This window comes from Mauremys mutica, chromosome 6, assembly GCF_020497125.1.
Source record: "Mauremys mutica isolate MM-2020 ecotype Southern chromosome 6, ASM2049712v1, whole genome shotgun sequence".
NCBI lineage: Eukaryota > Metazoa > Chordata > Testudines > Geoemydidae > Mauremys > Mauremys mutica.
In genome coordinates, this window is record NC_059077.1 from 113,673,984 (window position 1) to 113,698,289 (window position 24,306).

The window sequence follows — 24,306 nt, forward strand, 5'->3', positions numbered from 1 at the left end:
CATGCTTTCTCCCATGCTGCCCCTTACACACCAGACAAACTCCTAGTCACTTCTTACCATGCTACTACTTCCTTTATGGCCCTCCTTACAGCTTACCTGTGTCACAGTACCTAGAGAAGACTGCCCATCTGATAATGGCTGGGCAGGTGGGGAGATGTGATTCCTACTACAGTCTGGCTAAGAACAGCAGCCATAAGCTTGTCAGGGCCAAAACAGCCTTTTATCTTGTTTTATCCTGTCCTGTCCTCCCCATCCCCACCTGCTTGTTTGTCTCATCCACCTAGGGTTGCCAGGTGTCTGGTTTTCAACTGGAACACCCGGTCGAAAAGGGACTCTCACCAGGTTGGTGAAAATCAGTGAGTGAGGGTGTGGGACAGCGAGCGACAAATAATCATAATGCTGGGTGGGCTTTTCAAAAGCCTTCAGCCTTGACCCAGGAACTGCTCCCACTGAAGTCCACGGCAAGACTCGCACTGACTGTCGTGGGATCAGCGTTCAGTCAGTGCTGAGGGCGTTTGCAAAATCACAGCAGGCGTCTGCAGGGAAGGAGGTTTGCCCAGCCACGAGGGTGAGGGAAGGGAGGTACACCCAGCCATTGTGACACCCGCCTGGAAGCTGAGATGGTGCATCTATGCAGCAAAGTCAGGCTGGCCTCACAGTGATCCCCACATTGTATGAGCAGGGGGTCACTATCAAACAATATTAATGCCAAACTAGTTCTAGTGGCATAAGAAGGCACAACTGTTGCCAAAGCCAGTGCATTAAAGGCCATGGAGGTCCAGGGCCATTGTACCCAAGTAAAGACTGCCTGGTTGGATTCCACCAGCCCCATAAATTCCCCACAGGGCTCCCTTGACAGAAGTGGGTCAGCATGGAGGGAGGGGAGATCCCACAGCCAGGCTGTATCAGGAGCTCATTGGGATCACTGCCCATTGCACTGGCAGCTCCTGCGGCCCCACTTGGCAGTTTTGCAGAGTTCTGAGCCGCCCGCCAAAGCAGGCAGGAGCCAGCTCCCCCCAGGCAAGCGGGACGCACCCAGGGAAAGCGACTAAGGGTGCCTCTGGGACTAGACCCTCCATTGTCTGTGCTGGAGGGGAGAGCTGGCAGACCTGAAGAGCTCTGTGGGGCTCGAAAGCTTCTCTTCCTCTCTCACCATCCAATTGGTCCGAGGGAAGATACCAGCGCACCCCTCACCCCCCGTCTCTCTCAGACCCCTTGGCACAGGCCTGAAGCAAATGCCCCGCCATTTTCTTTGTGGGGGTTCATACTACAGAGGGGCACAAATGCCTCTCCCCCATTTTCTTTGTGGGGGTTCATGCTACAGAGGGGCACAAATGCCCCTCCCCCATTTTCTTTGTGGGGGTTCATGCTACAGAGGGGCGCAAATGCCCCTCCCCCGTTTTCTTTGTGGGGGTTCATGCTACAGAGGGGCGCAAATGCCCCTCCCCCATTTTCTTTGTGGGGGTTCATGCTACAGAGGGGCGCAAATGCCTCTCCCCCATTTTCTTTGTGTGGGTTCATGCTACAGAGGGGAGCAAATGCCCCTCCCCCGTTTTCTTTGTGGGGGTTCATGCTACAGAGGGGAGCAAATGCCTCTCCCCCATTTTCTTTGTGGGGGTTCATGCTACAGAGGGGAGCAAATGCCCCTCCCCCGTTTTCTTTGTGGGGGTTCATGCTACAGAGGGGAGCAAATGCCCCTCCCCCATTTTCTTTGTGGGGGTTCATGCTACAGAGGGGCGCAAATGCCCCTCCCCCATTTTCTTTGTGGGGGTTCATGCTACAGAGGGGCGCAAATGCCCCTCCCCCATTTTCTTTGTGGGGGTTCATGCTACAGAGGGGCGCAAATGTCTCTCCCCCATTTTCTTTGTGTGGGTTCATGCTACAGAGGGGAGCAAATGCCCCTCCCCCGTTTTCTTTGTGGGGGTTCATGCTACAGAGGGGAGCAAATGCCCCTCCCCCATTTTCTTTGTGTGGGTTCATGCTACAGAGGGGAGCAAATGCCCCTCCCCCATTTTCTTTGTGGGGGTTCATGCTACAGAGGGGAGCAAATGCCCCTCCCCCATTTTCTTTGTGGGGGTTCATGCTACAGAGGAGACTGAGGCTGGGCACATACCTTCGCCCCCCCGCCAGTAGCCATCAGAGGTGACCCCTGCACGCGCAAGGCGGGCGGGTCGCGGGCGGGGGGGAGGCACGCGCCTTGTCTCGCGGCGGTGGGGAGGGGGGGGACTGGGGCAGCGCCGCCCGGCGGGCTTGGCTTCCCAGGGAGCGAGGCGGGCGGAGCGGGCTCCCCTTCGTCCCTCACCCCCCCGCCCGGCGCGTCTGCCCGAGCCCGCGGGCGCTCCCCGCGCTGCCCGGAGATCGCGGCGGGCGGGCGGTCAGCACCTCACCTCGGGGTGGGGGCGAGGGGGACACGCGGGGTGCGGCTCTGCGACCCCTCGGCTCCTGCCCTCGCTCTCTGCTCGTCGGTTTGAAAACTAACCGGCTGGGGGGGGGGGGATCTCGGCTCTGAGCTGCACTTAAAGAAACAGGCTGGGGGATCAGACTCAAGCACAACTGCCAGACTCTAGGGATAATTTGCAGGAACCCCCCCCCCCTTGGGAATTTGCAGGGACACACACACACTCCTAGTGGGAATTTGCAGGAATACCCCCCTTGGGAATTTGCAGGGACACACACACACCTGGTGGAAATTTGTAGGGGGACACACACAGACACCTGGTGGGAATTTGCAGGGACACACACACACACCTGGTGGGAATTTGCAGGGGGACACACACACACAAACACACACACACACACCTGGTGGGAATTGGCAGGGACACACACACACACACACACACACACACCTGGTGGGAATTTGCAGGGACACACACACACACACACACATCTGGTGGGAATTTGCAGGGACACACACTCACACACACACCCCTGGTGGGATTTTGCAGGGACACACGCATGCGAGCTCAGGGTGCCCAGGGCGCCGCACGGCTAGCAGGCTGCGAAGGTCACATGCCCATCCGCTGCCCCATTGTGGGTGCGTTGGCTCACAAAGTGTGGCGATCAATCTCTCTAGCAACGGGATCGTGGCACCAGCAGACACCCCCACTCCCCCCTTTGGAAAAGCAAAGCTCTGGGAAGCATTCACAGTGTTTTCCTCGCCAGTGAGTACCTGCTCACTTCTGCACAACTCAGCTGACTTATGAACTCCCCTGAGGGGCTAGTAAGCACCCTCCCATACCCATGTGATGGAAGCCCCTGGGACACTTCTATTCCCTGACCCATTTCTCCCAGTCCTTAGCCCGTTCCTGGGCTTTTCTTTCATCAGCTGTAACATTAGAAGCCTGGAGTCTGTCTCTTTCCAGGATCTAAGTCCATCCCCCTCTGTCTCTGACATGCACGCACATATGCCCTATAACTCACTGCTTCGGTTTTGTATGCACTACAATTGCTCTTAATGCATCTCCTCTTGGCTGATCTGGCCTAAGATCCAAAAAAGAGCCTCAGAGGCCCTTGGGGCTGTCCGTGTAAGATTACAACGAGCCCTTTTAGCCTGGTGCAGCATCCTCACTCCGGGGAAGCCTGCTCTGGCTGGCAGAAGTGCTGGGATATTTTTAGGGGGACTGCATGGGATTTCCCCATTGACCCATTTCTCCCTGGAAGACTGTGGCGAGAGAAACAGGATCTGCTTTTGATTTTTTTATGGAAACTTTTTAATTGTGTGTTTATTGCAGCAAATCCCTCCAGAGGAAATCTCTCAAAGGCAGGCTTATAAGCCTCCTCAGCTTTGCACTGCCTTTGAAGGAGAGCGGTCTGATGATCTGCATGGTGTGAGGAGCCATGAGACCAGACGACATTAACCCTAGGACGGGACTAGTAGTGGCTTTGGTCAGCGTCTTCCTTGTTTTTGGCTTCATGTTTACCGTTTCTGGGATGAAAGGGGAGACCCTGGGAGACATCCCCCTCCTGGCAATAGGATCTGCTATTTGCTTGCCGGGCATAGCTGCCATTGCATTAACGAGGAAAACAGATGGCTGCACCAAATGGCCTGACAACAAGCGTCCCTGCTGCAAAAAGGCAAAAGACAAGGAAGTGGTGGAGCTGCTGAGAACACCCTCGGATCTGGAATCGGGCAAAGGCAGCTGCGATGAGCTAGCCAAGAAAGCATACTTGAAGGACAGGAAAGTGCTGAAGGGAGAGGACTCTGTGTCCATCTGCACCACCACCACAACCACCACCACCACGGGAGAATGCAAGAGCCTGATCAAAAGGGTGGACCAGGAGGAGATGCTGAGATACCTGGAGACCTGCTATCTGGAGATGCCAGGGAACGTGCTCGTGGGAGAGGGTCCCACTTACAGTGCCTTGGAGAAGAAAAATTCCCCTCCCTGGGACAGTGCTGCCTGCCCTGACACAGAGGACAACATTTTTGTGGCTCCAAAAGACAGTATAATTGTCTGTTCCTACAAGGAGAATAGCCCTTACGACAGATATTGTTGTTATATAAACCCTACTGGAGTCAGCTCGGACCATGAGACTATAGTTTGAATGATGCACATTTTCTATATCTCTATGTATTTTTACAGACTCTACATCTTTCAGCTCTTAATAGGGGAAAGTAGCTAATAGCACTGCATGGAACACTCCTCATACTATTACAAATTTAACCTGGTATGTGACTGATGCTCAAACCTTTTGTGCCTGAAATACTTTCTGTAAGTAAATAAGCATGTTTAAGGCTAAGAACTCCTTCTTTGTGAAAATCAATTTTAATTATTTTTAAAAATATCAGTGCTGAATATTTTGTCCAGACACCCCTGCTCCCAAGCCCCGAGCTCCTAGACAAGTTGGCAAGATGAAGGCAAGAGTCAAAAGTCTGGAGCTTGCTGTGTAAAATAACATGCAATATGAAGGAGTGGATCTTAGGAATAGTGTCACTTCCTTTATTTCTGAAGGAATTGATAGAAGTCAATGTGCAGTTGAATTAGTTGGCTGCCTGATGTTAAGCTGTTAGAAAAGCTTTTCAGTTCAATCAGTCTTAGACTCAGACAGGCAAAATCAGGGAATCAAAGTCTGACTTCAGTTTTCTGCTCTTATTAGATTTTACATGACCTTGTTTTAGGAAATCAAAGAGCAACATTGTAGGCTATTACCCTGCCAGCCTCCTGAGTCAAGGAAGGGGACTAGGATAGAGAGAATTTTTGAAGGCAAATCTATCAGTAATCATATCAAAGGTACAAGTGTTCGGCTATTTTGCTTCATTCTTATTTGTTAATGAATCCACCAAAGTCTTTCCAATATGTTTGGCACTTACAGCTGTACTTTATAACAAGATATTGATAAAATTATTGCAGAGATTTAGCAGCAGGGGTCCCTGGATTTGGAAGAATATATATATATAATTACTTGGAGATTTAGGGCCTGATCCAACTCCCACTGAAGTCAACAGACACCTATTGGCTGTAACAGAAGCTGGATCAGGCTCTTAGAGAAGTGTCATCTTCACATACCTCTTCAAAAACTCCAGATGTTTATCCATGGATCTTGAATAATGATATTTGATTCAATATTATGAAAGCCATTTTTAAGGTGGGGGAGACTAGGGAAATATGGTTGGCACGATTTTTCCACAGCCAGGCTGTATGTTTTGTTAACGAGTTCACTGGTCACAGATGCATAATACTGGAACCATGACCTGAGTGATACAAAAGCATGGTGGTTAACCCTTCAGAGCCTGCAAACTGCACACACATATATAATACAATTTACATAAATGTACTACAGATTATGCATAATCTAACGTGTATATTACCATATGAGATAGTATAGATACAATATAATATATATGTAATCTATACAGCCTATCTAAGGGTTAAACTATTAGAAAAAATGTTTGCTAAAGCATAAAATAATTTGTTAGCAGTTCACAGACAAAGCCTTGATTTCCACAACAAAATGCTCAGCACAGCTCTGAAAAGTCTCTCCATGTTGGAAGTCTTAATAACAGTTCTTGCTTTAGTTATTTTAATAAACCATAATTTGTACCAGACAGACTTATTGAACTACCAGTGTAAAAAGAAGCCACCCCTGGCTAACAGGAGCCTGGGAATATTCTGCAGGAACTGCTCTGGAATTTTCCACTGAGAGATTGAAAGCTGAACAACTCCTCATTATGTCTGTGCAATTATTTGGAAAATAAAAGGAAACCTCAGGCATCCTGAGGGTCCATCCATTTGGAAACTGCTCTCAAATTGTTACAGACAGTCAGCTCAAAGGAGATTGCCAAAGGGAGCTTTGGGAAGATTTCCCAGCATGGGCTTTCTCTGCTTCTCTCTGGTGCACTAAATGTAACATTGTTTATTTTATTTATGCATTTATGTACTGATTTTTCACACAGTGCCCATTGCTGTGGCATCAGGGTGCTATTCAGACAAATAAAACAAATGCAGTTTAGTCTCAGTCAGGGACAGCCAGTTCATATTAATACACCATAGGTCTTCCTGCTGTGGTGTGTAGTTCAGGGACTTTTATTTGCAAAACTCGAGCTTTTGTCAGAGTAAATGAGTCCCACAGAGAGAGACCCTCAACTGAAAATGTTCAGCTTCCAGCCCTGAACAAAGACACCCCAGGGATTGTCTCCAAGAATAGCTCAAGAGATCTTAATCACCAGAACAGAATATAGGGCCTGATCCTGCAAGGTGCTGAGCACCTCCTGGATGGTGCTGAAAGCCAGATCCTGCTCCCATTTAAGTCAATCGCTAAAATCCAACAGACTCCCATGGTGCAGAATAAGGCTTTCTGCATGCCTTCAGCCCCCATCGGTGGGAGTTGAGGCTGTTGACTATAGCGCAAGAGGTACTTAGCACCACTTGAGATCAGGCCCATCAGCAGAAAGGCAACCTCTCAGATAACTTGAGTCCTGAATTGTAGAGACTACAATGTAAACAACCCCTTGCATTGTGTTTGATAGCAAATAAGTAGCCCATGTGGAGCACAGATTAGGACAGTTCTGCAAATAGGTATGAAGAAGAGGTTGAACGATTTTTTCACTTAGGTTTAAATGCTGTCTGCCAAACCAAACATTTGAAACATAGTAGAAAGGTCTTTCATAAAGCTAGGCAATAAATTATAGTGGCAAATGGCATGACAAAGATATATGCAATCAAGCAACAGTGAGTCATGCACTATATTCCATTCTTACTGTTAGACCTTAGGGTTTTGCTTTTTTATTAATGAAAGCAGATTTTTATGGCAGTGAAAGTTACGCACAATTTAAAAAAAAATTAATGTTACAAATAGTGACAATTATGGGTGGAATCCTGGCTCCATTGAAGACAATGGGTCCAGAATTTTACATGCTAAGTTTAAAGAGTGTTTATAGGTAATTTAACATAAGCACAATTAGGAATTTGAAACCAGAGGAGTATGGACAAACCTTCTCTGAAATCTCTCTACTTGAGAATCTTTTCTTTTCCCATGTTCAGTATTACCCTTAATTATCGGAATAGAGTGAAATCAGGGATGAATCTGGCCATTTTAAAAAAAAGGTGTCTCTAGGGTCTGATCCAAAAGCCATTGGATTGACTGTGACCCTTTCCACTGACTTTGGTGAGCTTTGGTTCAAGCCCTTAGTGTCCATGAAAAGTGCCAAATTGATAATCCTGGAGATTAAAGCCCTCTGTTTACACACAAGACAAGCAGAGCATAGGCAGCAGCAAGACTGTCAGTGCGCCTCCCTCCCTGATCTACACTTTCTTTCTTAAACCAGAGAGTTGTTTAATCTCTCTGGCCATTCAGTTCTTGGCCTCTCTTGCTGGTGAGTGTATTTTAAACCTGGACATTTATCTCCCAAGCAGTCATATTATGGTTACAGCCTGTATGATCAGCTTTGATTTTGGTGGAAGGAGGAGCAATTCCATTGATTTTAATGGAGTTGTTCCTGCTCATCTCAGGGCTGAATTTTACGCATGGTCATTACAAATCTGGGTGTGATTCAAACTCGTGACTTGGAGGTGTCTATTTATGTCATTGCCAGCTCAATAAAACACCCATACTCCCTGGGTTAAAATTTCACTTCATCCTTGATTTTTTAAGTCTCAAAGCAGTGAACATAACTGAAATGTTCTTCATCTCTTAGAGCTTAATCCTGCATCTACTGATGTCAACAGCAAAACTTTCATTGATTCAGTGATGCAAGATCAGGATATTAAATTGTCTTTGTAGAGATCAGGTGATAAAGCACTTAAAACAGATTTCTAAAATATAATTATGATTATAGCATTTATTGTAACTTCTGCACTGATGGGTATTTTTTTTTCTGAAGTAATGCAAAAGTGATGCACAGATCAACTATGTTCATTATATAGTTTGAAGTGTTGCATTATTTTATTTTCTTTTGTTTGTAGCATTTTTATCCACACAGATTACATTACAAAACACCATGCAGTTTCTTTAACAGAAAACCAGGAAATCAGCAGCCATAATCCCCTATTACTTTTCTAGTCTCTGCTCAAGTGTAATTGTATCTTCACCTCATCATTGTCTAGAAAGCAAACAAAGGAAACAAAAACATATGTGGCCTGATCCTAACAAGTGCTGAGTGCCCTCCACTCCTAGTTTATGTCAGTGGTGACAGTGCTGAGTCCTGCTCAGGACTAGGTCTATACAACTGATCTGAGTTTTATAGAAATATTATGTTGTCCCAATGGCACTTTTCCCTTTCCCCTTGTGATTTTTGTGTTTGTTTGTTAATGTCATTTCTTCTCCTTCCCTCATCCCTTGCCTTTGTTTTGAGCAGTCTAATTTGGCTTCTTACATTAAGGGCCAATTTTTGACACTCTTACTCATGTTGAATGGGCACCTTAGTTTGTGAACAGTCCCACTGATTTCTAGCTGACTACTCATAGAATAAGGGACTACTCAATGTCAGGGTGGCAGAATCTGTCTCTACATCATCAGCCTAGTTGAGATGGTGATTTAAAATCCTCACTCTGGTTGAGACTGTCACTCTTTGGAGTATGGGCTTTGTATTTTCCATGTGTGTGAAGCATCGTTCATAGCAATGCTCCTATGGACATTTTAATCACTAATAATAACTAACAATCAAAATAAATAGATAAATGATGATTGGTAATTAAGTAACTTTAGGTCTCATTTTCAAAATGGTCAGAACCACACCTCATCAGGGGCCGGATTTTATGGGTTACTGAGCACCATTTGTTAGGGTTGAGCACCTTCAGTAATCATTGAAGTCGCCTCCACACCTTGTTACTAAGCTCCAGCCACATCGTGTTGATAGAAACCATTGGTCTGAAATGATCCAGCTTTGTCCTCCCAGCTATAAAGGGTTTCTGCAAGTTGCTAACATCAGTGCTATTAAAATAAGTGTTTTCTATCAAATGTAATAGGACTTTTTTTAGAAAGTATTGTCTCAACTCCCTGTGTGGGGCTTTCATCGCATGCCTCATATTTTTAATCTGACTCTAATTTGCAGACACTGTACATGGGGACAGGGATATGTTGTGTTGATGTTTGTTACTTGTCTTTCCCATGGGATTATAAGATTAAGGCTCTTGCATTCTGCATCCATTTTCAACGAGTGCAAAAATCCAGTCCAGGATTTATTTATGATATTCAGAGGCGATGTTTTTTCTAGTGATGCCTGAGGTTACCCTGAGTCTGTCAGCCCCATAGAATGCAGAGGAGACAGAACTACATTTCCTTTACCAGCCAAGTGGATTCTAGCTCCTTTTGTTTTTAAAAGCACGGAAGGTAACACACTAAGGAGCAAGCTCTGACGCTTGACCTGGGCATTGACCTGATTCTGCTGTCAGATGCACTCACAGACCTTTATGCAAGATTTGGGGAAGTTTAAATCCACATCCAGAATTCATCTCAACACGCCTGGTGCTTTAAAATCCCACCTGTCATTTAGGAAAGGAGAATCTCCTTGTAGGAATTCAAATGTTATTCAACAGCATACGCCTTGTCAGGCAGAATATCTCCTGCAGGACATGTGGAATTTAAAGGCTGGAGGACTGTACTGTTATAACCAGTGATGAAATACTGGCCTCACTAAAGCCAATGGCAAGACTCCTGTTCTCTTCAATGGGGCCAAGATTTCACTCAAGATTTTCTAAAGTGCTTAGGGCCCAGCAGTTCCCCTGAAAACCAATCCCCACACTGTCCCATTGAAAACACTGGGAGCTGCTGAAGGTTTTGGGAAACCTGCCCACTTGATTTAGGGGCCTGAATGGGAACTGAGCGCTTTGAAAGTCTGGCCTTTAATGTACTGTCCAGGTTGGCCAAAACCTGGAGCCAGCATAAATAAGGGGCAACATCCATCCACTAAGTGAGAGAAAGGGATACGTGACTTCATCATTTTTTCTATTTTCATTGTGTCGGTTTCATCCTGTTCCACTCCAGTCAGTGGACTTTCGTGTATAAGTTCTATCTCTTTGCCAGATTCAGCAGCATCTGTATGCTTTTCTGGGCCCAGCAAGGCCTTTCTTCTCACCCTTAGGTGGAATTGGCTGGGGCAGGCTCCATTTTTCATCTAGTCCCAGGGTGACAGAAAGGGTTAATCCATCACAGATTGAATGTAAATATGCGTCTGATCCACAGAGTGTGTGCCTCTTCCTTACTCCCATTTAAGTAAACTGAAATTGGGGGTTCTCAGCACCTCGGGATCAGTCTCTAAGCCAACGTGAAGCACCTGATGCAATAACACACAAGAAACAAAATTCTTTTTAAAATTCAGGGATGAAGGTATTTTGTTTCTCAGAATGCATAAATACAGCAAAAGGCATCCTGTGCTTTAATTCAGTGTCAAAATGTAATAATCTGTAAAAAAACAAACAAAAAAAACCAACCAACCCCTTGATGTACTTCTGGAGCAGCCTGCACTGATAGTCCTTCTACTAGAGTTTTGTGGCTTTACAACGGACTTCGCTGCTCAGGGCTTTCAAGCCAACAGCTTCTACAAACACCAAACTCACACAGCTGCTTTGAATGTGAAAAGGATTGATTTATAACTCTGAGGAGGAAAAGTGCTTTTGAATATTTGTTTTAAACCTAGGGATCAAAGCTCATGCCAGGCGTGTCAGTATGGGCCAGTTGCTCAGGGAGAAGAAAGGTAAGCGTACTTGGCTAGGACCAGGAAGTTACTGGGGAGGGAGAGAGTGAGTGATCTGCATAGCACCACAGGTCTGACCTTCTGGCTGTCCATGTATAGAAAGCCCACTGACTCCTGTCTCAGGAGTTATCCACACAGAAATGGGGATCCGTCCTGCATGGCTGAAGCCAATGCGAGTATTACCATGGAATTGTATGAGAGCAGGATCAGACTTGTGCTGCATGGTCAGGTTCAGTCTGGCTCTGTAAAGTTTCCCAGAATGGTTGGAAGGCTCTTGACATTGGGTCCCTTCCTTTGGAGCAGCTGCTTCATCCTCCTTATTTGGAGAGCTGCAGATCTGTTAGGGAGGCACTCTAGGGTAGGTCTACCTACGTATCCCAGGAGCTAATCTTTGGTTTTATAGAAAATACCAACACGACATTTAAATGTTAGGTAGTTGCTACCAAGTCTTCAGTAGAAGCTAGGTGCTCTATTTGAAGAAAGAAAGAATGTTTTCCCAATGTTAAGTTTGACTGAATAAACTCTGGGAACTTCTAAACCTGGAAAATTGACTTACCAATACAATTACAACATTGGTGATTATTTTATAATTTGACTGTTCCGTCCACTCTTCAGCATTCAGACAGTTGAGTTAAATATTACATAATTTTGTAATTCTTTTTCTGCCTTGTATCATGTTATTTATTTCTGATGCCTGTGTGCATCGTTACCTGTACATAGCCTGTATTGAGATGAAATTGTAATAAATAGTAATCAGAATATATATATATATATATATATACACATAAAATAACACTTCATAAAAACAGAGGGGTATTCTTGTTGTCCACATGTGCTGTTTTCTTATGACTGCAAACACTGAGGGCCCAATCCTGTGATGGGCTGAGAGCCCCCAGTAACAATGGAGCACCTTCACCTCCCACTTGGGAGAGAGTGTTGAGGGTGCTCAGCACCTCGCAGGGGGTACTCCACACTTCTCAGAATCAGGTCCTATCACTGGAAATGCTCAGTATCCATCTACTTTCAAATTTAAACATGGAATAGATATTTTAAAGAGAGGAGGAAAATATCACCGACCTATATAAGTGTAACATCTATTGTGTCCCCTTTCTACACAAAAACTTCTGCACAAGCGGATTGTTCACAGATCTGTGTCATAGGAGAGCACTTAGCTCTTCAGAGATTTACAGAGTCTCATATCAGGGCACTTGGTGGGTAATTTGAGTTCTGATTGGTCACCCTGGACCGAGGGCCTTTGAGAGAAATTTGGGGCTCTGGTACATCACGTTCACTAGGGCCCCACCCCTCCCATTTCACCTCAGTTACAGATGTTTTGAGGGCCTCCCTGAGCGTGGGGCCTGGTACAATTGTCCTCCCCTTGTCCCTCTCATCAGCCCTGCTGCACCACTACGGTGGGATTCTGTGGCCTGCATTGTGCAGGAGGTCAGACTAGATGGTCATAATGGTCCCTTCTGACCTTAAAGTCTATGAGTCTATGAGCCAGTGGGATATTAGCCATTGACTTCAGCGGGAGCTGGATCAAGCCCTATGGCTATACTTCCTCGTGGTGTGAATCATCTTGCGCAGAAGATGTTATCTGGGTTATCTGTGTGGGGAAAGACATAATAGAATTACCCTGAGTTTTTCTTGCAATAACTACTCGTGTGTACAGCCCCATTTAACTCAATGGACATAGAGCTAGGTTTGTATGGTTTGCAGTGACTTTTTAAGCAATACACAAACTTTTCTTTTTGTTTAATGTTCGTGTGTGGAAAATTTTCATTGTTACAACCAATCCTAAATAGAACTACTTCATGTGTTTGTGAATCTATCCAAGTTTATAAGCGTGGCAGGATTGGGGCCCTATGAGTTCACAGTATGATTTTCAGCAACTTTGTAAAATGCTGCATGTAACATTTTCAACCAGATCATCCCAAAGCATGATAGATCCCATAAGGCATCATGCTGCTACCTAATTCATTTTTAATTGGCTTGAGGGCTCAGCAGCTCCATTAATTGCTCAGCACCCTGCAGGACTGGGTCCTATGTAACTTCCAATACAAATGTGGCGCTCATATAACATTGAATGTCACAGCAGGGTCATGGGCAGCCAGGCCTAGTAATCGGAGGCAGAGTCCGCAGTCATGAGACAGGAGTCAAGAGTCAGGATATCGGAAGATCCAAAGCAAGAGAGAAACTGGAGATCAGAACCACGCGTCGGGAACCGGAGACAGGGCAGCTCAGGCTATCGGGGTCAGAGGCAGGCGACAAACTGGAGGTCAGGAACCACAAGTCAAGCCGGGTCTGGATGCCAGGAAATCAAGCAGCAAGAGCAGGAAGTGTGGGGTGAGGTGAGCCCAGTTGTTCAGACAGCTGCTGGTTTAAGTAGAGCCAATCAGCTGTCCCGGGACTCCACCAATTGGGCTTCAGGGGCAGAGCCTTACACTGGGGTGAGGGTTCATGGGTCCCAGGTAAGTCATTGTTAGCAGGCTACTGGGGGAGGGTTGGAGTGTGGTTGTTTCCATGAACTCTGTGAATGTGGGTTTGCGACCAATCAATCAGTCATGATAATAAAACAGACCTTTTTGGGGGTGAGGGGAGATAGGTGGCAATGCAGTTTTGGCCAAATCCATTAAACATTGTTATCTAGGTATGTCTGTAAATCCCGAGTACCTGACAAATCGTCTGAGAACACTGCAACTTGTATTTCACATCGCACAGTACATCCATTTCCCGGTAGACAAATACCCACATCACAAGAACCATTTGCATAAATGACACTGATCAAGATGCCATCAGCACAACTGACACTAATCAAAGCCTTTCTAGAAGTCTGACCAGACGTTCAATGAGCTATGGAAAACTATCATTGCAGAGGTGGTCCGTCCAAGATAGGGGTGAGAGCCATTGACAAAGCAACAGAGGGATGCTTACAGTGGTGTTGTCCATGATCATCTTCTTCTGCAAGTAAACAGCCCAATCCAAAGCCCTCTGAAGTCACCAGGAGTCTTCCCATTAACTTCATTAGGCGTTGGACCAAACCCAAAGATATGTCCTCAATAGCCACAGCTGTCAGTCCTACAGTTTTCCTGAGCACTGTCACACAAACATTGTACAAACTCAACTGATCATACAGCTGACTTCTATTTAGAATAACCTGGACTCAGAAAATGTTCATTATAATGTCCTTTAATCCTAGCAGTCTACATTAGTATAACATAGGTGAGTAACAATGGCAACTTTTCTACAAATGAATATGCAATAGATAGAGTGAATGGTAACAAATTCACATTTCCTAAAAGGCCTGTGATCTGTCCCTTTCTATAATTTCTAATACCAATTTTTAACATGTTAATTCAGTGAAAGTGTAATGCCAAATATATAATGCATGATGCAATGGTGTAGATCAAAGTGTTTCAGGAACATACATGGTATTCAGATCAACGGGGTGTTGGCTGAACAGCAGAGGGACTCAGTGTATTAAAGCATGGTACAATGCTGTGGTTGACTTGGAGTTTGAGTTTATTGGTGGTTATATTATAAAATTTGGAACGTATGCAAATTTAACATTTCAAGTTTAGATAAATGGAAAAATATACTTTAAAAAAAGAATTAAGTCAGACTATATATTGTAATCTCACTCAATAAAGTCAGTTGCTATTACTATTGCATGTGCTTTCCAATTAAGAAATTTCGGTATCAGCAATACCTTTTAATTTTAATCAAAGTGATCACACAGTACATATTTAATATAAAAATATGCTAATTACATGGGGCATGAGCCAGTAAATTACCCAGTTAATTTAAATTGATTTATACTGGTTTAAGTACACTTACTTTAGGGTTTTGCACTGGTGTATCCAGATTGATTTGGAATAAATTTAGTTAAGCTGGTGAAACTTTCCTAAGAGAAAATCTGACTGAGAGAAAATCTACTGCCATTTAAAATAAATCTGTAGTCTGGAAAAAAGAAAAACTGCAGAGTCCCAAACAGCATACAGCACACATTGTACAGCGTACTTCGCATTCAGAGAAAATAACTTCGGACAGAGCTGGAATGAGAAGCCACTTGTGTAAACCTATCTCCATCAGCAAACATGGAGATTTATAGAGAGGGCTTGTCTACACTTACAGCTCTGCAGCGATGCAGCTGTGCCTCTCTAGGGCTTAGTGAAGACACAGCCTATGACAACGGGAAAGCTTCTCCCATTGGCTTAGGTACTCCACCTCCCCGAGAGGTGGTATCTGTGTCTGATGGGAGACGCCCTCCTGTCAACGTAGCACTGTCTACACTGGGGGTTAGGTCGGTATAACTATGTCGCTCGGGGTGTGGATTTTGATCCAGGAGAGTCAGACCAGCATTCCAGAGAGCTCCTGCAGCAGCCTCAGACATGAACTGTTTAAACATTCTTTCTCCTATTTAATAGTCCCCAGCTCTTTTCATCCCTTGATCTCAAAGCACTTTACAAAGGTGGTTAGTATCATCCATGCTTTACAGATGGGGAAACCGAGGCGCAGACAGGTGAACTGATTTACACAAAGTCACTCCAATAGCTAACAACAGAAGCCAGACACCCTGAGTTCTTTTAGTCCAATGCTTTATCCACTAGGCCAGATTGTTCCCTCCTATTCTACCTGGCCGTTAGTTCTAGCAAAGTCCACATTTCAATCCCTCCTTTCAAAACATTAAACAAATTAATCCCATGAGGCTTATCACCACCCTGGCACTAAATAGCACGGCCTCCCCTTTCTCCTTCTCACCACGAGAGGAGTTAATATGCTGGCATCTCCAGCCTGCTGCTTGTGCCAAGTCTGATAATGGGGGCTGTTTGCAGGGCTTTCCACCCCAAAACCAAGCGACAGCTGTACAGGTCTGATCCCTGTCTCTGGATAGCTGGTGACTCAGAAGAATCCATTTAATTCCTTAATTATCCACACATTTGTCGTCGCCAGTGATTTGTTTTACCTCTTTATTTTTGTTCCCGTCAGACTAAGGGAGAGAGCTTTGATTAATGACTGTCCATACATCCGGAGAGGCTGTGCGGGAGCAGCATCTATTTTCTTGCTTTGCCTCTAGGTGTGGCATGGCAATGGAAGCTTTCAAATATCCCAGTCCCTCCTGGATCACATGACAAATTTGCCAGGTAGATCTAAAAGACTGAAAACAAGGAGAAACCGGAACAACTAAACATCTACCCATGGCCTTTAAGCTGGGCTGGAGAGAGGATCGTTGGGCAAGACTCCTGGAATCAAACTAAAAGTAGTTCCATCAGGGTCTTGAGAGGTCGTGGTAGCGATGGGTGCTCTCTTCTGGATGGCAATATTCTGCTTTCCTTCCAGCCAGTATGTCACCATGTCTCCTTTCCCCTTCGGAGGAAAATAAGTCAAGGTGTAAAAATAATACCACCTAGCTCTTATATAGTGCTTTTCATTAGTAGATCTCAATGTGCTTTATAAAGGAGGTCAGTATCATTAGCCCATTGTACAGAAAGGGAAACTGAGGCCTGGAGAGAAAAAATTACTTGCCAAGATCCCCCTAGTGGGCCTGTGGCAGAGCTAGAAATAGAATTCAGATCCCCTGAGTCCCAGTCCAGTGCTCTAGCCATTACTACTGTGTCTATTAATGATGGAAAAACACTTCATCTCTGAGAAAGTTTCACTAATTTTAATTATGGGCCTGTCAACACTACAAATACAAATGAATCAGGGGATGCCATTATCACAGTCTTTTCTTCTCATCCACTTACAAGACAATGACAATCTGTAGTGTGGGTTGGATCTAATTGTGTTTTTACCATATCCCATTACTGAGCTCAAAGCCTTAGCTAAAGTCCTGAGGCCAGGCCAGACCTTGAGCCTGGTTGTGAGACATGGTTACAACATGGTTAGGTCCTACCCGCAGTACAAACTGTAATTATGTTGTCATTGGGTCAGTGGGAAATTGTGTGGTAACTTGGTCCCAGGATTCAATTGTCCATGTGGTATAGATAGGCATGGGACTGTTTCAGAGCGAGGCCATGGAAATGAATTGTTTTTGCAAAACAAAACTGTGGGACACTTTGACATTTACCTGCATGCTTCACATGGCAGGATAATTAGCCAGACAGATAGGGACCCAAAATGAAAAAAATGGGTTCTGGATTTCACACCCTTCAAAGTCCAGGGCCAAGGGTTTTCTATCTGCCCCTTCCAGAGCGAGAGAAGCTGCCTGCAACGTTCAGTTTTGGATCTGGCTTCAGATTCCTCCCAAATGTTGTGATTATTCAAGGTCCATTTTCACCACAAAGAGAAAATCCCCCCGAGAATGAAATTACTTCCCCAAATGGGAGCCGTTAGGATTGACAGATTCCAAACACAAAGTTTGTGTTTGTTTATTGTTTATCGCTATTTTCAAGTCTCGTGTTTGATTTGAAGCAGGCAGGCAGGGCGGCTTGCCAAGCCGTGACTCTGAGTGTGGCTCCCATGTTTGGGCCCTCACTCCCAGAGTTGGCTGGGCCTGGGAGCAACGTATGTCACCCTGGAGCAAACTCCGCTGAGTGATCCTTCCATGGAACTCCATCCAGGAGGCACCGCTGGAGGCACCGCTCAGACTCAATAAAGCCCTTCTCTGAGCGAGGAAGGTATGAAGGGTTAAACCAACGGCATTCCAGAAGACAATTCACACGTCCCCCTCTGAAAAGCTGAGCACAAATGCTGTATATTTACCTTGACTTGCAAATTCCCACGACACACTAATATGTACTCTCCAATCTGCTCCAACAGCTGGTATGTATTTGAACTGCATTGTATTTTAAGAGCTGGAAGGGGGGGAAATTGCCATATTATTGTAACCATTTATCCACTGAAGACATAGCGAGCAATGAATAGCAACTAAACTTCCATCTGCCCCCCCCCCGGCTGCATCATTATTATTGAATGACACCTAGCTCTTTTCATTTCTTGGCTGTCACTACCATGTTATTTGAAATGCTCACAGATGAACTGAAAGGTCCTTGGTCTCTCTGTAAGTCATCTCAGGACACATACGTGACTGTCAACAAACACTTCACATCACATCCTGTATCCGATATTATTTTTCGGCTCTTTATAGCTGCCTGGCTGGAGTTGCTTGACAAGTGACCCTTTCATCTCACAGGGAAGAAATCCATATGGAGTTTTAGCCAGTGGCCACTGAACAGCCACTGCCTTCTCGGTGTGCACACTTTTGAATGAAGACTAAAGCTAAGAGAAATTTCCACCCACCCACTGCCTCCAAGCCTATAAATAAATAAAAAGAGCGGGGAGGTGCCATTTCCTGTAACTGTATAAATATTTCTACTGAATTATTCTGGCAACATGATCTTTTCTTTAACCAAGGAAGGATTTATACTCATGCAAAATGCTTATTGTCTCATCCATTGCAGGAGACTGGGAGCCAGGACTCATGGGTTCTATTCCCACTTCTGCTACTAATTCTCTGTGTGACATGGGACAAGACAATTAATTTACCTATTTGTAAAAATGGGAATGATTCGTGAGCTGGGGGTGGGGGAATTTTTCCACTGAAATGATTTTTTGACAAAAAACAGTTTCCTTAAAATCAAAATTTTCCACAGCATTTTGATTCAGAAATCTCAGAACATTTCATTTAGATGGAAAAATGCTGAAATAAAACGTTTCCATAATTTCCAAATGAAAACTTTTCTGAACTATTTGCCCCACAAAAAGTTTTGATATTTTGACATTTCACCGATTTGGGACAGAAGCAAATGTTATGTCCACACAGGATGGAAATTCTGGATTTCACGGAAGTTAATACTTCTATCACTATGAGGTCCTCCAGGTTAGTTACCTACAGTGTGTAAAGCTATTTGAAATCCTCAGATGACTATTCTGAAAGAAGCATGGAAAGAGGAGAGGATTAAGGTTATAAGATGATAAGTTTTTTCTTAGCACATAGTGTTAGAGGTGCTGATAAAACATACAGAAGGAGAGGTGAGAGATAGGCAGAGATACATGACTGAAGAGAAGATGAAATGTGAGGAATAGAGGAAAAGATTTGGGAGTCATCAGCATGAAAGTGGTAGCTGAGCCTATGGTATCAAATGAGTTCACTCCAGGAGAGTGCAAAGGGAGAAGAGGAAGGGAGCAGACTGGGAGATCGACAGAAGGCTAATGAGGTTGCACACATAACTGAGAGCATGAGTTGAAGACCATGGGGGTGAACAGATGTCACTGAGGGCACAATTTGTTCTGCAGAGTCTTCATACTAGTGATGATGAATGAGAAGGAAAGAACCCAGCTTGATTTTCAGATCCATAGGTTGAGTTTGTAAGGCTAGCAGTTAGGGAGGGGAGGAAACACACTTTCAATTTGTAAACTGGGCAAATCTGATATGGACTCAGTAAGGCACAATGGACATATTAAACCCCATCATGACAATTTTGAGAGTCACTATTCAGAGCAGAACAGCTCTTTAAAATATATTGAAAAATTGCTCTGTTTTAATACATTTGAAAAGTATTGTAACCCCATTCAACAAAACTATGTAACCTTCTTTCTCTCATAGATTAGAGAACAAATATAAGTCTACCCCCCTCAGTTTTGGCTCATTCAGCTGTTTCTGGCCCCTGGAGCTTGGATCAAATCAGATTTCAGCTCCTGAGCCTTTAATTCTCAGCTCAGCTAAAGATAAAGCTTGCTAACCAAACTCGGGACTCTGTCAGTCCCTGGGAGGAGCTGAAAAAGAAGAACTCTGTCTGAAGATTTTCTCATGAAGATTTCTCCCTAATCATTCTGCTGGACGATAGGGTTTGCTTCCCCATGCAACAGACTTCCCCCACCTCCACTGACTGAGGGTGCAGCTCCAATGGAGCCAGGTTGTCAAACTTTCTGCAGTCACTAGCAGTCTCTCAGACTTCCCATTTAAAGGGAAGTTACACTGAGGAGGGTGGGCCATAGAATATATTATAGTTCTGCGATGAGCTCCACTGAGTGCAGGGAAGGAGGAGGAACAATGAACATTCCCCTGCTAATCCTATGCCTCTCCAGGGCCGGATTGCAGCCTGTCCCATCTCCTGCAAGGAGCTCTGGACCCTTTGAGACCCCTCTCTTGGGCCTGGAGGAAGAGGAGAGGCTGCCACAAGGCAGTGGAGTCCCCTTTTTCACAAGAGGGGAAAGCCATGCATGTAGGTTCCCCTCTGTGTGTGGATCTTGGCTGCACAGTTGAGCCTTCAAGTCAAAAGCCTCCAGAGGTTGGGAGTTGCACCCTCTTAAGCCAGGGCTGGACTCAGAACTCAGCCCTTTGTTTCTCCACAACTCATTAAAATGTGCTAAGTGTTGCCCCAGCATTTGGCTTTTCTTTACCCTCACTGGTGGACTCCATCCTGGAAGCTGTGTTGACAGTGTCTCCAAACAAGCAGTACCGGGGCATTTTGGTTCCAACGACTCCCGCTACAACTGGCCCTATTGAAGGAAAGAAAGCCAAGTATTCTGGGAGATGTTTTTAACTCACACTCCGAATGGACCTTAGGCTTATGTAACCTCAGTGGTTGCACAGGGCCCAGCACCACACACAGCTCTGGTCCGGTGTCCCCAGTTCCCCATTTGTGGTCCAGTCTGGTTGCATTGCACCATGACAAGGTATAAATGCTGATACTGTCCTAATCATCCCCTGCATTTGACAAGCTGTGCTTCACCTCCGTCTCATAAGCAGGGGAGGGCTGGGATGGAGGGATCACAGGAAGGCAGGAGTTGCTATGGGTACACAGAAGGGTCTGGGGAGGAGGGCCTGGTCATAGATGAGCAGAGAGCTAGATGAGTCTGTGATGGGGTGTCTGCCCAACACTGGCATGTAAGGGGTTAAAAGAGACCTTAGGAGCCTGTGTGAGGAAGTGGCCAATAGGAGGGAGGCTGTGAGAAGCAGCCAATCTGGGCCCAGCAGGCCTATATAAGAAGGGCCACATAGCAGAGCAGAGTGAGTAACTGTCTGGAGCTCAAGGAGGGAAGAGTGTGTTCCTAGCTAGAGGAAGGAGTGCTAGTACCTTGGACAGAGCAGTGCCTGAAGGCTCTGAGGTGAGGGCAGAGCAGATGCTGGGGGCCCGGGAAGAGGCCCAGGAAAGCATAGCAGTCATAAGGGGGGTTGAGGAGACGCAGCACGTGGTTGCCATTGACAAGGTCCCTGGGCTGGGACCGGGAGTAGTGGGTGGGCCTGGGACCCCCCACTTGCCACTGGGGAAGTGGCTGGACTACTGACAGAGATACTTCCTCCCCAGAAAGGGGAAACATGGATGGTGACATGACCAGAGGGCCGAGTCATGAAGAGGACACCGGTACTTGGATTGAGGCAGATCTGCAGGCTGAGACAACGATGGGAGAGACACCATCAGGAGAGGGCATACTGGCTGGTGGAGCTAATCCCTGTGAAGAGGCACCACTGTGGTAAGTGGACCCATGACAGGGTCTCCACGGGAGCTGTTCACACTAGGCCCCACAAAAAATACCTTAGGCTGGCCCTGCACACACTAAGCACCTGGAAAACAAGAGCAGGAACCAAGCTCATATATTGCTGACAATAGCAGAGGAGCTTTCTATTCCTAGGTATCTCTACCGAATCTTAGCTTTGGGTCTGTGATGTCAGCCCATTCTGCTTTAAATTGAGAAGGGTTTGCTCTGTTGTTGCGATAACAAGGGCTAATAGTCTTGTTGGGGCTGCATTCCACAGTGCTGAGCATCGCAGCATGTGTGCTGGTCTAATCCAGACTACGTATTGCCAACCAGGCATGCAGATGAGTGGGAAAATCAGATGGTGACCCAGATCAGGAAGCAGAGAAAGCATAAGTGTGGGGGCTGAGTCAAGGAAGTGAGAAAAGACTCTTTTGGGATCACGAACAAACTAACTGGGACTAGCAATGGCAACAAAATTTCCATCCCCGGCCTGTATTAGCATCAGCTTTCTCTCTCCTTTTGTGAGACACAAGTGGGCTCTGCTCCTCCCAGTCTGGCTGGTGGGTCGCTCTTTGCAAAAGCATCCATGTCAGAGGGATGGTGAGGGCCCTTTAAAACTCAACAGTTGCCACTCAGCAGGAACTGCCTTGTCACAGGATCTTGGAGTCTAAGGTTAAGGTGATAGTGCATCTACCTGGAGCTATGAACGTTAAATTGGATGCTCAGCCCGTGGCTGAAAATTCAGCTCACTCTTTACATAAACACGACGCTATTACAAACATTTGCCAGATGGGAGCATAGCCACGTACCTGAGTGGATTCCTGCTCGTATCTTTAGCTGGGTGTTGGGTTTGTGCGGAATCCTAAATGTCTTGCACACGGCCACCAGGTCGAGAGCCATACTTGCTATTTCACTGGCATGACGAATACCGTTCTCTTTGGGCACCCCCGACACTACCATGTCTCAGAACAAAAATACAGCCTCATCAGCCTTCAACACGAGTCATTTTAAACAGGCATTTGCTAGAAGGATGCTGGCCTTAGCTAAAAAATCCCATTTCCCTTTCACACACTGGGTTAGCTCTAAGTTTAGGGCAAAAATCTCCAGAAACAAATCCAGGAGAGAAAACATAGTATAATATTTTGAGTGGTTAATTTCTAGAGCTGTGCAAAACTTTGGACTTCCCTCTTACCCCTCCCCACATTCAAGGACTCTGGAGAAGGGGCACAGGGCCTCACGGAGGGTATCAGCTCTTCTAGCTGATCACCAGGAAATGGCAAGGAACCCCAAATCCCTCAGGAGTCCTCTCCCATTCCTTATGAAACTGGCTCCTACACTAGGGCTAGCTCTGTGGCTAAGGAATCCATTTGAGTATTGTAGAAACCAAATGCTAGCTACGATGCTCGGGATCTCTAATGTGTGCAACAGCTGCTGCAGCAAGAGGTGTTTCATCACTTCCATTAACATTGAAGGGTTCAGAGTCCATTGCCTCCAAGATACTGGAAGATTTGGTGCAAGAGTAGTCTTTAAGTGGCAGCCACCCCTTGCAAGCCAACAATATGGGGGAAAGAATGAGTGGTGTCTTTTCTAAAGAACCCAGAGAGAGAGCCTCCAGTCCCATACAGAGTAGGAAGGAGGATAAGGCTACCACACCCTGCTTGAGAAGACAGCAATGAAAACATTTGAGAGAGGGAGTCTTGGGCAAAAGGTGTGGGGTGGGGATGGGTTGTTGGCATTGGTTCATATCAGAGTCACACATTTCTGTAAAGCACAAGCCATCAAGTGAGCCAGCTGCGATTGGTCTGTTGTCAGCATCTAAGACTGTACCCTGCAGGTCACAGAAATCAAACACAGAAGGATTTGTTCATCTCCAACCACTTTTCTCCTTTCATCAGATTTAATGGAATACTATGGATATGTAGGGGGGGAAATGAACCTTCATCGTTAGGGTGGTGTTAGAACTCTCCCCTCTCAAAATGTAATTATTCTGGTCCTTAATTCGGTAATGAGCTATTCAGATCCCCTGAACTGGTTATTCTTATGCTTTGAGCCCTTCTTCTCCTAAGCCTCTTATGAAATCCCCACTTGCCCACAGCACAGGGAACTTACAGGCATCTCCTATCGTCTCCACCTTGTAGACATCATAGTTGTCTATGATTTCATCAAAGGTAGTGTAGAGTTTGTTTAAGAAGTCCACCACTTGGTAAGGTGTGCTGGTGCTGGATAGCTGAGTGAAGCCAACAATGTCACTGGTAAGGCACAACAAGAGAACATACACTGTCCAGTGAGGTGTTTGGCTACACACAGTCCAGTCAGGTGTTCTGGCTAAACATGAGCACAATGGCACATCTTCCCATGCAGTACTATATTCTCAGCTGAAGGTATTGACCCCTCCACTCCCCAACATCCAGCCCTGAATTTGTATTTTCATTCTGTTTGTTTTTAAGTCTCTCTTTCTGGCTGGGGATCTTCCTCTTTAAAACATTTGCTTAGGCTGAGAAGAGATCCCAACAGTACCAAAGACCGTGATAGTCTCACTTTCCACTTCATTCATTTTAACATCAAAAATGGCAATTTTGTGACCTTTCACAGAAATTCACAAATTTGCCCTGAGGAAAATGTTGCCATTTTCCCACCAGTGATCACAGCTTTGATAGAAATTATGTGCCTGGAACGAAGGTTTCATCCATTGCATTTTAACAGCACTCTTCCACAGGTGGAAATTTGCAAACCTCCATCATGGTCTCACT

General features: G+C 45.5%; 2 protein-coding genes across 3 annotated transcripts in view; one reads left to right on the forward strand and one right to left on the reverse strand.

The window, feature by feature from the left end:
- Positions 1–2,888: 2,888 nt before the first annotated feature.
- Positions 2,889–5,198, forward strand: TMEM215 (transmembrane protein 215). The gene is made up of 2 exons (XM_045021981.1): positions 2,889–3,161; positions 3,732–5,198. Exon 2 carries the CDS (start codon positions 3,838–3,840, stop codon positions 4,543–4,545), a length of 708 nt encoding a protein of 235 aa, XP_044877916.1. The 5' UTR covers positions 2,889–3,161; positions 3,732–3,837; the 3' UTR covers positions 4,546–5,198.
- Positions 5,199–14,189: 8,991 nt separating this feature from the next.
- Positions 14,190–24,306, reverse strand: part of LOC123372360 (atrial natriuretic peptide receptor 2-like) — a 46,799-nt gene continuing 36,682 nt past the window's right edge. For both annotated transcript variants that reach the window (XM_045020400.1, XM_045020401.1), the window contains 5 exons: positions 23,666–23,805; positions 22,366–22,518; positions 20,477–20,575; positions 17,837–17,928; positions 14,190–16,498 (listed from right to left, as the gene is read on the reverse strand). In XM_045020400.1, coding sequence (XP_044876335.1) covers positions 16,337–16,498; positions 17,837–17,928; positions 20,477–20,575; positions 22,366–22,518; positions 23,666–23,805 — 646 coding nt within the window. In that variant the 3' untranslated portion in view covers positions 14,190–16,336. The remainder of the gene's footprint in view (positions 16,499–17,836; positions 17,929–20,476; positions 20,576–22,365; positions 22,519–23,665; positions 23,806–24,306) is intronic.